Source organism: Blastomyces gilchristii, assembly GCF_000003855.2.
Source record: "Blastomyces gilchristii SLH14081 genomic scaffold supercont1.16, whole genome shotgun sequence".
Taxonomy (NCBI): domain Eukaryota; kingdom Fungi; phylum Ascomycota; class Eurotiomycetes; order Onygenales; family Ajellomycetaceae; genus Blastomyces; species Blastomyces gilchristii.
This window is the reverse complement of record NW_003101667.1, coordinates 672,245-686,198: the sequence shown is the minus strand read 5'-3', so window position 1 is coordinate 686,198 and position 13,954 is coordinate 672,245. Positions and strand designations below refer to the sequence as shown.

Sequence of the window (13,954 nt, the reverse complement as noted above, 5' to 3'; positions counted from 1 at the left end):
ATGCAGAAGACTCAGTCATATATAACACAGACAATTTCTTCATTATCACATTCTTCAAGTTCTCAATTAATAATTCAATATTGAGATGTTCACTATCATCTGCAGATGCAGATCTGTCAACATATGAAGATTCTATACAAATTAAAATAAATATATCAGCATCTGCATTCACACATAATCAAAAAACACAATCAGATGCCTCCTGAGAAAAGAAGGTTGAGAATGTATAAGAAGATGAAGAAGATGTGTCATTTATAATAGTATATTCTGGCAATTGTTAGAAGATAAATAAGTCCTGGTAATATTTCACAATACATTACACTTACTGCTAATCAGTTCTTCTGAGTTCTTGAAGTAAACATACATTCTTTTAAGCTAGATGCATGTTTTTCTTTACAATTGAAGCATTTAAGCAGACACAGAATGCGCATTTTGAGTCTCTGAAACAAGAGATTGCAAACACATGAAAAAGTCCAACCGCTCCACCACGAACTCGCTCGATTTTTCGAATAAGACCCCGCCGATAGATCCATCGAATAGCCCTCGATCATACGAGCATTTTGACCCCATCGCCGACCGCATACCCCGTGTGGTGGTGGAGTTATCCAGCCAAACGTGAACCAGACATTGTTTGAAACTCCTGTGTGGGATTATCCCCCGTTCACCCCTACCACACCACAACCTCGGGCCAAATTGCCATACAAATTGTAAGGTGAAGAGACCAAGCCATATGCGCCAATCTTCTTGATTTTGGAAGATCCCTGATCTGTAATTGTGGAGATATCTGAGGAGCAACCTCCGCGAAAACCCTGTCCATCTTTGATGTTCCAAAACATCAACGCCAAGTCCCACCCTTGTACCGCCCTTCCCAATCTGGCCCATCCCCGGCAGAAAAATACAAAAAGATACCTCAGCAATAATATCAAGCATATAATCAATGGACACATCTGAAGTGCAACCTCCGCGAAAACCCTGTCTGTCTTCAGTGTATCAAGACATCAATGCCAAGTCCCACCCTTGTACCACCCCTCCCAATCTGGCCAATCCCCGGCAGAAAAATACAAAAAGATACCTTGGCAACAGTATTTGATACATAACCAGCAGACAACGAGTCAACGGCACAACAACTATAAAATCAGTATACTTCAAGGTCTGACTGAGCCTTTGATCCCTGCACAGTGAGATATATTAAATCTAGTTTTAATACCTTAATATTCAATAGATTCTGCAAGGGATTGAGAACAGCAACACTAGTGTAAGTAGACTGGCCGCCGGGACCATGAATTTCACATTTGGTCCCATTTGATCTGATCTCATACATTTCTTGGTGTGAATCCCGCTGGGACTAGTCATTAAAAAAATATGCAAAGTGACTATATATCAGATCTTAAAATGAAACCATGACATGAAAAAAATGAGAAAGTGGTCTCATTTAATCTCATTTAGTCCCATTCTTGACATAAAGTTACTATTTTTAGACATTTTAAGGTTTTTTTTAGACTATTTTTAATTTTTTAAAAAGTAACACTTTTTGATAATGCTCAAATGAGATTTAAAGTCATTTAAAGCAATAAAAATAATTTAAATTGAGAAGTGAAAATCATGATCTCATTTGGAAAATGTGATAAGAGTAGACAGTAAGTCTCACTGAGACAGTATAAAACTACTATCTAATGTTAAAACTGTGTAATGGGATCAGTCAAATTGATAATGAGACTATCAAAAAATCTGGCCCTGGTCCCAGACACGGTCACACGGTCAGTCTAAGTGTAAGAGGCCTACACTGAATAGATCAGTATAATATATAGGTCTTATAATACAAAAGTGGAAAATGTTAGAGAAGGAAAGAAAGAGAAAGTGCAGGAATCAGTAATCAGAGTGAATATTTATACATGTACATAGTGAAGCTTTGAGATGAAAGAATAGAGACTCTGTATATATGATAAAGCTTCAGAGCAGAAGAATAGAAATTTCATGAATTTTTCAGCTGAGAATTGATGACTGAGAATTGAATCTTTCAGTGAAATCTGTGAAGTGTAATGAAATGGTCTATATAATTGATCAGACACAGCTCATCACATTAGCTTCTCTTTTTCAGAAGTGATATGAGGTCATGAGCATGCAGTTTTCATCAGTCAAGAGCTGCTGTCTCAGATAATACAGAGCTTGAAGTTCAGATCAGATAATTATACCTGACTCATTTCATAAGATATTATCAGCTGCAGCTGCAGAGTCTCTTATCAAGAATATCTTCAATCTCTCATTCAAGTTCATTATCTTCTTCTATGATCTCTAGCAGCTGTCAGTCAGAAGTCAGTTGAGAAGAGAATGAATCAGTGATAACACAGTAAAACAAGCTTATATAAAACACATTATGTATCTCTGATGATGTGTCAAGATAATAGTTGTAGCTGTCTAAAACTTCTATCACTTTATACTTGACATGGTGATAATTCAGTGTATGAGATGAGTGTGTGATTTATATATTCTTAAGATTCAATCATATCAGGTCTTCTATCTTATATTGCTCAGCAGAGTCTTAGTGAACATTGATTCAGTTCTCTTGATCTTGTTTATCACTTATCATAAAGGCTTCTGCTCAGTTGTGAGCATCTCAGAGCTTCATTACTATATTATCAGCAATCTGAATCAGACTGCAGAGGTTCAGTGTGAACTGTGTGATCTCTAGAAGATTTAACACTTTCATGTAATAACTGTGTGTAAGAAAGAATGAACTTACATCTGTTAAGACAGTATCTCAGTCATTGATAGCAATCTCTGTGTGTAGAAGAAGATTATGTCAATCATCTTATAGATGATTGCAGAACTTATAAAGATAATTCTTTACAGTCTGAATTATCTATTCTGATACATCATCAGTCTCAGAGCGATAGACAGTTAATAAACAGTGTATAATCTTGAGAACTTGACAGATTCTTATTCAAAGAGTGCTCATAAATTATCAGTCTTGATCTGATACTATAGATCTCAGTAATTCATATATTCAATAGAACAGACTCTGTAGAAAGACTTCAGTGACTTGTTCAGTGTCTATCTTATTATAAGATTTTAATATTATATTTTTACTCAATCAGTCAATGATGATCAGAATGTTCTTATAACTCTTACTCTCAGAGAGATCAACAGTGAAGTTAATTACTATATCTTATCAGATTCTATCAGAAATATTAAGTGATTTCAGCAGGCCTTTTCTACAGTTCTTTCATAAGATGATGAAAGAATAATAGTTGCAGTTTCAGACAAAGCATCTGATGCTGTTCAATATCTCAGATTAGTAGAATTCTCAAGAGATTATTCAATACAGTTGTTCACAATCTGAATAACTGATCATATATAAATTATGCATCTCTTGCATTATCTAAATGTGTAGAGATTCAGAATAAGAGACTCAGCATTATTCACAGAATCACAGAGTGTTATTATTATCAATTGAGTATTCTGAGATGTCAGTTCTTATACATAGTTCTGAGAGGAATCAGAGTACTTCTTGATATACTGCTTCAGTGAGTGCTTGAAGAAGTCTGTCAGTTTGAACTGTTATATGTTATAATTCATTCAGTGTAGGTTCAGAAGAAGTTGAGATATCAGTATCAGTTTGAAGAGAGAATGTTCTAATCAGAGAAGCATGTATAGTGTCATAAGTAATCTCATTATAATTAACTAGTATTTTCAGATCTAACAGTCAGTGCTCTCAGTTCTTTCAGTGAGTGTCTGTTATATTGAATGACATATCTTACTCTCATTATGAGAGAGTATCTGTCATTGAGTTCTGACTGCTGAGGCAGTAGTGTATCATGAAATAAAAACAGCTTAATAGCTCAGATCATTGCATCTGTCATTCAGTAAGCTTACAGATGATAGTAAAGTGTTTGAGATTCTTATAATCTGTGATTATCTCAAATTTGAAGACACTTCAGAGCTCAGAGTCTTATTCATCTAGACAGTATACTATTGTGAGAAGTTTCTTATCATAGATCTCATAGTTGCATTCAGCAAGGTTCAACTTCTTAGATATTAAGACACATAATTATAAGACATCTTCATCATTATATTATAATATAGCTTTCTCTGTAACATAGTCAGAGAAGTCAGCTTCAATAACTGTTTCACAGTCAGAGTCAAATGTTATTAGTAGAGATGTATTAATGAATATCTTCTTCATCTGTGTAAATACAGCATCAGTGTTCACTGATTATTGAAATACTGAGTCTTTCTTAGTGAGTTCTGTAAGTGATCTCACAATATCTGAGAAGTTGTATATAAATCACTGATAGAAGTTAGCAAATCTGATGAAGCTTTATATATCTTTCACTGTGCACAGAGCTTCTCATTCAAGAATAACAGAGATCTTCTCAGAATTCATTCAGATTTTCTTACCAGCTTCTATAATAAAGCCTAGATATTTTGTACTTTTAACTTTAAAATCACACTTGTCTATGTTTATTGATAGTTCTGCTTCTCATAGTCATTGTAATACTCTTCACACATGTTCTTAATGTTCTTTTCTGAACTCATCAGTGAAGATGAGAATATCATTGAGGTATATAGATACAAATTCATTAAGAAAGACTCAGAGTGCTCAGTTAATATACTTCTGAAATGTACTGAGAGTGTTAGTCAGTCTGAAAGATGTGACTATTTATTTAAAGAGATTATATTATGTTTGAAATGCTGTAAGTCACTCATCTTCTTCAGTAATACAGATCTTATGAAACACAGTGATGACATCTAGCTTTGTAAATCATTGAGCTTGCTCAATATGAGCTAGAGTTTCATTGATAAGAGATAAAGAGTAACAGTCTTTCTTTGTTAATCTGTTCAGTTCTCAATAGTTCACACAGAATCAGAGTTCTTCATCTGGTTTCTTTGCAAAGAGAATAGAAGCTGTAGCAGAGAAGTTACTAATACATATGAATTCTTTATTCAACAGATCATTGAGTGTCTTTCAAAGAAGAAGAAGTTCATCTCAGAACATGTTATAAAGAAGACCTCATGATAATTCAGAGTTCTTGTCATTCTTCTTTTTCAACTTGATACTGTGATTCACTTCTGAACCTTGTAAGAGAGATAGATTTATAACCTTATTATCTTGTCAGAAGATATCTAGATATTCATGATATTATTGAGAAAGTTTTATATGAGAATCTGTTATTGTAGTATAAAATAACTTCTCTAGAGCTTTCTTAATATCAGTCAGACTGATAAAATAGATTGCTATATAATTCTGCTATCAGTGACTTTGTCAGTAATCTTATCAATGACTTCTTTTTCAGAGTAATTCATAAGTGATGACAGAGATCTGTATAAGATTCATAGTCTTGTAAATATCATCTTCATGAATTCTATCATTGTTAGAGAATATTAAGCTTCTGTTTTGAGTATTCAATAAGATACCTTGTTCAGATAGTCAGACAAGTTCTAGCATAAGATTATAGTCAAGATTATTGACTTCATATATATAAGCATCTTCACATTGATGTTCTCTGACATCTATATTTAGTTTCATCATGTGACAGATGTGAATGTCTTTTGAATCATCAAATTCTGCAAGAAGTCAGAGTTTTAATAAGAGAATACACTGAAGGTTATAATATCTTACAACTGAAGATTTAATCATTACATAATAACATAGATTACTGTCTATCATGGCTTTCATATTATACATGTTATCTATCACAGTAGATATAAGAATTGCATTCATTGTCATTTTCTCTTTAAATTATCATCATTTAACCTCTTCAAGCTTCTGCTTGCAAATTTGAACAGAAGCTAATCTTTTCCCTGTTTTATCAGAGCATTCTCATAGTTATCTTCTGAATCTTTCTCTAATGTGATGTGATTGACATGAACAGATGCTGATTCATTCTTTGAGGGAGAAGACACTGATCTTTCTCTTGAGTGAGAAGGTACATAGGTCAATCAGCAGTTGAAAGTAATGTATTCTAATCAGTTATAATTATTGCATACTTCTTATTAATGTTGATCAGTGACTTCTTCAGAAGCAATTCTGAGAACTCAGAAGCCTGTTCAAACAGCAGAAATCCTTGTTTATATATAGGCATTTGAGTTCACTCAATTCATGACATCTGCATTGTTATTCTTTGACACAGATGTATGAATAGCTGAGATGTATCATCTTCTACTGCTGTTCTGTATACTCTTAAGCTTGATAAGACAGTCATTTAATGTTCAGAGTTGTATGCAGAAGTCTTCATAAGTCTGGTCTTCATCTACACTTATGAGAGTCTGTAGAAGTTTGAAAGTTAGTGTCTTCTTGAGCATGCTAATCTTCATTCAATTCTTTCAAGATTGATCACCTGCTTCTAGAATCTTGATATTGAAATCAGGAATGAATGTTGTGAGAGAAGTATTTCTCTGTTAAACACTCTGTAATCAATCTAATGTCTTCTGTTGTATAGCAGTATCTCAAAACAGAACATTGAGATATTTGATAATGTTGTCAGATGTACATAACACTGATTCACATGCTTTCATTCATGAATGAAACTTCTGTCTCATGCAATTCTTCAATCAATCATTGATATATCAATCTTGATTAGTTAACAAACTGATGATATCTTCATCTACACTTAGTTTCACAAGCATTTCCAATCTTCATGATGAATAGAGAGTGAGATCAGAAGTATAGAAATATACAGAAGTATCTAAGTATTCTTTCAGTGCTTGTATTATATTCAATTCTATCAGTGTTGAAATTGTCTGTGCAGAGGTTTCTTGTTGAAACAATCATTGAATCTCTTTATATTGACATTGTTGAGTTGCATGCATATCAGCTATTTATTGTTATTATAATTTCAATATTGCTCAGAGTCACTGTGACACTGTATCTATACTCACATTTGAGAGTTCTCTCATATTATCAGTAGACATAGCTGTATTGTTTGTCAGATGTGTGTTATCTGTGAAATCAGAAGAATGTAATTATATAAATATCTCATACATCTAAGATGTCAGAACTCTCAGATCTTTTACTAATATTCTCTTGTGAGATCTTGTTACAGAGTCAGAACAACTGATGAGCAAGTTTCTATATAGAGACTCAGTGTCTGCTTAACTGATTGATTATTTCTCTATTTCTTATATGTTATTACATGTTTGAATATCTTCTTGATGAATAATCATTTCTAATAAGAAGACAATGAACATTTTTCAAGTGTAAGAGGCCTACACTGAATAGATCAGTATAATATATAGGTCTTATAATACAAAAGTGAAAAATGTTAGAGAAGAAAAGAAAGAGAAAGTGCAGGAATCAGTAATCAGAGTGAATATTTATACATGTATGCAGTGAAGCTTTGAGATGAAAGAATAGAGACTCTGTGTATATGATGAAGCTTCAGAGTGGAAGAATAGAAATTTCATGAGTTTTTCAGCTGAGAATCGGCGACCGAGGATCGGAGCTTTCAGCGGAATCTGTGGAGTGTAATGAAATAGTCTATATGATTGATCGGGCGCAGCCCGTCACAACTAGGTTTCTATTCAATTTGAGAATTAACTCTATATTGATATAATCATTGACAAAGTCTTCTATTTTAAGATATAAATAACCAGTTCCTCTACATCTCGCTGACAATATTTGTATTATCATATAGAAACAGACTTATATTCTCTATAATATCAAGACTCTGAAGAGGGAAAGTCTTGGTAGAGAGTATACAGTAGTGCATATCTTAGCAGTTTCTATCTCATTCTTCTGCAGCAGTTAATGCAAAAAAAGATCTTAGAAATAGTTTTTTACTTCTCTTGAAAAAGTAAGGTGTTTTTCTCTGGGTTTTTATACAATATTCTTATAAAGAATTAAAAACAGAGTTGTTTTCTGTCATAATTTTACATTCTTTTAAGTAAGAATTACTTTTTCAGTGACTGAAGAGCTTTTATTAATACTTAATTCTTTTTTACACTCTTTATTAACTGATTTGAGTTGCACACTTGTTGTGTGAGAAGAATTGAATGATTTAGAATAAAATTGAATAGTTTTAATCAATTTCTCTGGAAAAAATTGATTTATTTTTTGTCATTTTTTCTCTCAAAAACTGTCATATCATCTGATTTATTATCAATTGATATCATACTTTTTCTCACTATATCTCAAGAAAGAGATTGTAAAGATTTTATTGATTTATCTTAAAAATCAATTTTAGTTTATTAAATTCTCTTCAAACATCTAACCTAGTTACTGAACTAGTGTGAAAAAAATCAGGTGTTTTATACATAAAAGTCTTTTATTCTTCTTTTGAAACAGTCTGACCAACTTTTCAATTGAAAATAGACTTAGAAATCTCTTAATTGAAACAGTCTGATCAACTTTTCAATTTTAAAGAGTGTAATAAATCTCTCAATTGAAACAGTCTGATCAATTTTTCATTGAGTGAGAATAATGAGTTCAAAAATACACTCAGTTGATGTGGAAAAAGATGCTTTCTCAAATACTATTCCTGAGATTGAAATTCTAAAGAGAAGAAAGAAAGAAGAAATAGAGAAACAACAAGTTCTTGAAATACAGAAACTTGAAAAAGTAAGCAAGATTCTTGAAAAGCAGTGTCTGAGTGAGATGAATGAAGAAGTTCTGTTAATTCTTCATACTCAGGCTAGACAACTACAGAAGATGATCAAGTTCAAACTTGGAATTTCAAACACAGTTCAAAAAACATTGAAAATTTCTAGTACAATCACTGACTCTTCATTTTACTCTTCTTCTTTTTCTACTTCTTCTTCTTCTTCTTTAAATCAAAAGAAAATATATGCTCAAGCAGCTGAATCTGCTGTCTCTAAATCTGCTGTCTCAAAATCTGCTCAAAATCCTGAGAAAACTAAGAAGAATACTGCTCATGCTTCTATTCATAGAAAAGTGAAGAAAAAAATGCAAAAAGAGAAAAACTTTCAAATCTTCAGAAATAGAAGACTTATTCTCAACATCTCAAATCAGGATATCTTGCAGAGAAACAAGCTAAACTCAAATCTCATTTTTAGAATCAGAAATGAAACTAATCAGCAGTTCTTTTCTCAGTTAATGACTGATATTGAAGTTTAAAAATCAGTTATAGCTTCAATTGAGTCATTCTTCTTTAGAAACTCCATCATTCTGACTACAATGTCTGAATTCAGTGCAGAATTCCTTATTCAGAATGAGAATCTCTGAAAATCAGCAGTAGAATCTTTGTCAAACACAATAATTCTATCTAAGAGAGATGAAAAGTGACACAAATTCATTCTTTATAATATTGCAGTTGAAATTTTTGACTGTGAAGAAGAAATACTACTTCTCAAAAATGAATTAGAAGAATATAACTCTATTCAACTGAGAAAAGAGTCTGTATAACTAAATTCAATTGAGTTTAGATAAAGCAGAAGAAATGTCTCTGTTCTAGTATATACAAAGATACTTGAATAATCAAAGATCTCTGAAGTAAGAGTAGCAGGTTTGAAAATGAGAGTAGATGAATACAAAGACTCAAGAATGAATCTCAAAGCTCAAACACAGTGTTCAAACTGTCAAAGATATGAATACTTCATAATCTCTTGTTTTAAAGACTCAAAAAATGCATTCTATGCTAGAGATCACAAAACTAGTGAGCATAAATGTGAAACATGCTTAAAAAGAGATGAAATATGTCAACACACTCTGCTTAAATGCTCTAATTGTAAAGAAAAACATGCATCTAGCTCAAAAGAATGTATGTTTACTTCAAGAACTCAAAAGAACTGAAGAAAAGATGAAGCTCAAAGTCAATTTAGAACTGAAGAGAATAGTCAAGTCAGTAAATCTGCAACTGCAAGCTTAAAAAGAAGAAACTCTCAACTATCTAAATCTTCAAACTCTAATTCTTCAGCTAAATATAAACAGAATTTGAATTCTCAAACTTCTGTTAAGATTTGAGAATTGAGAAATGACTCTGATAATAAGGTAGATATAATACAAGGAGTTGAGATTTCTACTTTTCAAAATAGTTATAATCTACTATCTGATGATAGTGATTAGATTCTACTCTATCTCTACTCTCTTTTAGTATTAATATACAATAAAAACAATAAAAAAAGTTTAAAAACTCTTCAAAACTCACATTTATTCAAAACAATGTGAATAGAAACTCAAATTGTATTTATTCTTATCTTCAAATTACATTTGAATAAAAAGTTGATTTTATACTTCTTCAGAAACTGAATTTTGATGCTGAGTAAAAATACATCATTTCTCATTCAAGCTACTACTGCTTTCTACTTCAAAAGTCTGAGATAAACTCAAGAGTAGTGATCTATGAAAGAAAGAGATCAAGATATCAATTTAATCTAAGATTTAATATCATGTCTGACTCTGATGTTCTGGTGAGTGATATTATAGATAAAGAGAATGAGTTTAATACTATACAGCTCATAAATATCTATAATGAAAAATCATTGAAGAAAAATAACAATATCTGAACAATTAATAGAGAGTTTCTGAACATAACTTCATTAAGAAACTCTATAATTGCAGAAGATTTCAATTCACATCATCTCTGATGAAATTCACAATACAAAAGAGCACTAAGAGCAGATAATCTGATTGAATGAATCTTTGAGCATTCAATAGATCTAGTTAACAAGTCTGATCAATAAACATTCTTTAGAAAAGACATGAAATAAAAATCTATTATAGATCTAATCTTCATGTCATAAAATCTAATTGAAAAAAAACTTCTAAACTGATTTATTGATTCAAATGAGACATCAGAATCAGATCATGAGATTATTCAATTTAATATTGAACTGAGTGAAAAATAAATGAGTGAAAATCCTCTTCTCTCTAATCAGTATAACTTTGAAAAAGCTGATTGAAAAGCAGTTAAAGAAAGTATAAAACTGTTAAAATCTGAAAAGCAGAGTGAGCTATATTGAAATCTCAGTCAAGATATCTCAAATGAAATGCTTGAGAATAGAGTGAAGCTCATTACATCTATTATTCTAACAAGTGTTAGAGATAATATTTCAAAGAAAAAGTCTTCTGAGTATTTCAAATCTTGATGAAATGAGAATATCATATCTAAAAGAAAACAATTAGCTACTGCTAGAAGAGATTGAAAGAATGATGTAATATCTGATAAAGAGTTCAAAGCTGTCAGAAATGAATATTTTTCAGATATTAAAAGAGCTAAAACAAACTACTGAAACAAATTTCTTGAAGAAGTATAAGAAAAGAAAGTTTTTAAAGCTTTTAACTATACTAAAACAAGAAGTGTAGCAAAACTTCCAGTCTTAGAATATGAGTTTCAGAATGAATCATATACAGTAAATTCTTTTGAGAAAAAATGTCAAGCTTTCATAAGAATTCTCTTTCAAAACTCATCAGATTCAGATTCAGAGAAAGAGAATATATCACTTTATAACTATATTGATGAAAATAACTGGGAATAGCCTGAGCTTACACAAGATGAATTAGAGTCAGCTATCTTCTCAAGTTCAGTTAAAACTGCTGCAGGTCCTGATTCAATCAATCACTTGATCATTCAAAATACATATTTCTACTTAAAGAATGAATATTTTAAGCTCTTTTTCAATATCTTGAAAAATGAGTATTATTCTGAATGCTGGAGAGAAGTCACTGAAGTGATTCTTGTAAAATCTAATAGAAAAACTTCAATTTCTAAGTCATATAGAGTAATATCTCTATTGAACTGTCTAGAAAAGGTTTTAGAACAGATAATAGCTACTCAACTATCTTTTATAAGCTCTATTAATGATTCTCTTCTATTCAGTGAATAAATAAGAGATAGAAAATAATGCTCTGCAATTGACACTGTTCTCTCAGTTGTTCATGATATTCAAATAGCAAAGCATGAAGATCTGGTCTCAACTGCAGTTTTTATTGATATAAAAGAAGCATTTAATTATGTTTCAAAGTCAAAGGTAATTCAGACTTTGAAGATGTTAAAACTGTCACTTTCTCTAATAAAATGAGTTAACTGTTTTATGTTTAAAAGAATTATATAACTATTCTTTGATGAAATGAAACAAGACAAGACTGAGATAAAAATAGAAGTACTGCAAGAATTCTCAATCTCACTCATTTTATTTGTAATATACACTGCATATCTATTCAAGAATAGAGATATGAAGCCCCGGTGGCCGAATGGTTAATGCGGCCACCCGGTAGCGCCTTGGCGTGGGAAACCAAGGCGCGTGGGTTCGAAACCCGCAGGGGATACATTAAATCCGGAACCCAAGCACCTCAGGTTTCTAATAAATACAGAGGTGTACAAATCGCTTCAATGAATCGCTCTATGTTCCTGAGCTGGGAAGTTATTATCGCATGTATTTAATTGTCACTTCTTTGTATTTTCCTATGTTCTTGTTATTGTGACATGATCTTAACACCTGTATTTCCTTCTGTATAATCAACACTTGACCTGTATTTAACATCACGCAAGAACTCATTATAAGCTCCGCTTGCATATAAGTATAATGAAAGAATAATAATAATAATAATAATAGAGATATGAAAATAGTGAGATCTTTAAGTTATATGAATGATATTGATCTAGTCTACAGTTCAAAAATAATCAAAGAGAATTTAGAAGTGATTGAAAAAGTAGTAAAGAAAATCTTTGTTAGAGTAGATATTAATCAAATTCAATTTAATTTAAATAAAACTGAGTTAATTCATTTCTTTTCTAAATTCAATGAGAAAGAACTATGCCTAACTCTTTTAAATAGAGAGATTAAACCCAGTTTAAATGTTAAATAATTAGAAGTATGATTAAACTCCAAGTTGAATTTTAAATATCATATTCAACAAAGAACTATCAAGACAGAAAGACTATTGAATAGTATAATCAGACTATTAAATACAGAGAGAGATCTATTCTTCCAGGCTATGAGACAGTTATATATAGCCTGTATTATCTCAGTAGCTGAGTATGAAGTTCAAGTTTAATGAAATAATCAAGAAAATTTCACTGAACTCTTTCAAAGTCTGTAAAACAGAGCTTTGAGAAGAATTCTGAGAGTATTCAAATCATCTTCTATTAAAGCAATGAAAATTGAAGCTTCAATTCTCTCTTCTGCTATTAGATTTGAAAAGGCCTGTATGAACTATACTCTGAGAGTTATAAAGATGAGCTCAAATCATATAATCAGAGAAAGAGTCTGTTCTTCATTTTCATTAATTAACTCTGAAAATGAACTGAATTGAAATAGATTTCTTGATTAAAATGAAAATAATTCTTCAAAGAAAATGCTCTCTCAACTATACAGACTATGCTCACTGATTAAAAATCAATTTTCTTCATTAAATATTGAAAAAGTTGATCATGAGAAGATATCTCTCTGAAGAGAAAAGCTTGAATCTCTCATAGACTTGTAAATAAGTGAACTATCTAAAGAGAGAGAATATGAACAGCATTTGAAGAGAATTTCTACAATTAATATAAAAGACTCTATTCTGATTTATTCAGATGACTCAAAAAATAAGAATTTGAATAGATTAGGCACAGACATTGCTTATACTGAAGATAATATCAATTTTATCTCAGATTTCTGGAATTTAGGCTGTGAATCTGAACTCTTTGATGCTGAACTATTTGTAATAGTGAAAGCTTTCAAACTCATTGAAATAAAATCTCATAAAAGTGAAAATAGTTTGAAAGAGGCATGAATATTCTCTGATAGTCAAGCTGCTTTAAAAAGACTTAGAAACAGTCAGATTCATAATGATCAAATGAATCTTGAACTGATTTTAAACTCTGTTTTGAAAATTCAAAAGAGAAGAATATTAAAACTGATAATTCATCTACACTGAGTTCCTGCTTATATAAATATTCATGGCAATGAATTGGCTGATTCAGCTGCAAAAAAGAGTTCAGAATTAAGTAGATCTATTGAAAGAATTATGTGCTGATCTTTTATAAAGAGAAAGATAAAAGAATCTTGTTTAAAC

At 31.2% G+C, this 13,954-nt stretch overlaps 1 protein-coding gene and 1 pseudogene across 2 annotated transcripts; one reads left to right on the top strand and one right to left on the bottom strand.

Annotated features, from left to right (window-relative positions):
- Window positions 1–408: 408 nt before the first annotated feature.
- Window positions 409–887, bottom strand: BDBG_17496 (uncharacterized protein; the record flags this gene model as incomplete). Its single annotated transcript, XM_031725198.1, has 2 exons — window positions 517–887; window positions 409–492 (listed from the first exon to the last, which is right to left on the bottom strand). The coding sequence occupies exons 1-2, from the start codon at window positions 880–882 to the stop codon at window positions 409–411; spliced, it is 450 nt and encodes a 149-aa protein (XP_031579781.1). The 5' UTR covers window positions 883–887.
- An 11,247-nt stretch (window positions 888–12,134) lies between these two features.
- On the top strand, window positions 12,135–12,223 carry BDBG_17495 (annotated as a pseudogene). The gene has a single exon. The product of its transcript is annotated as a tRNA-OTHER (tRNA).
- Window positions 12,224–13,954: the final 1,731 nt, after the last annotated feature.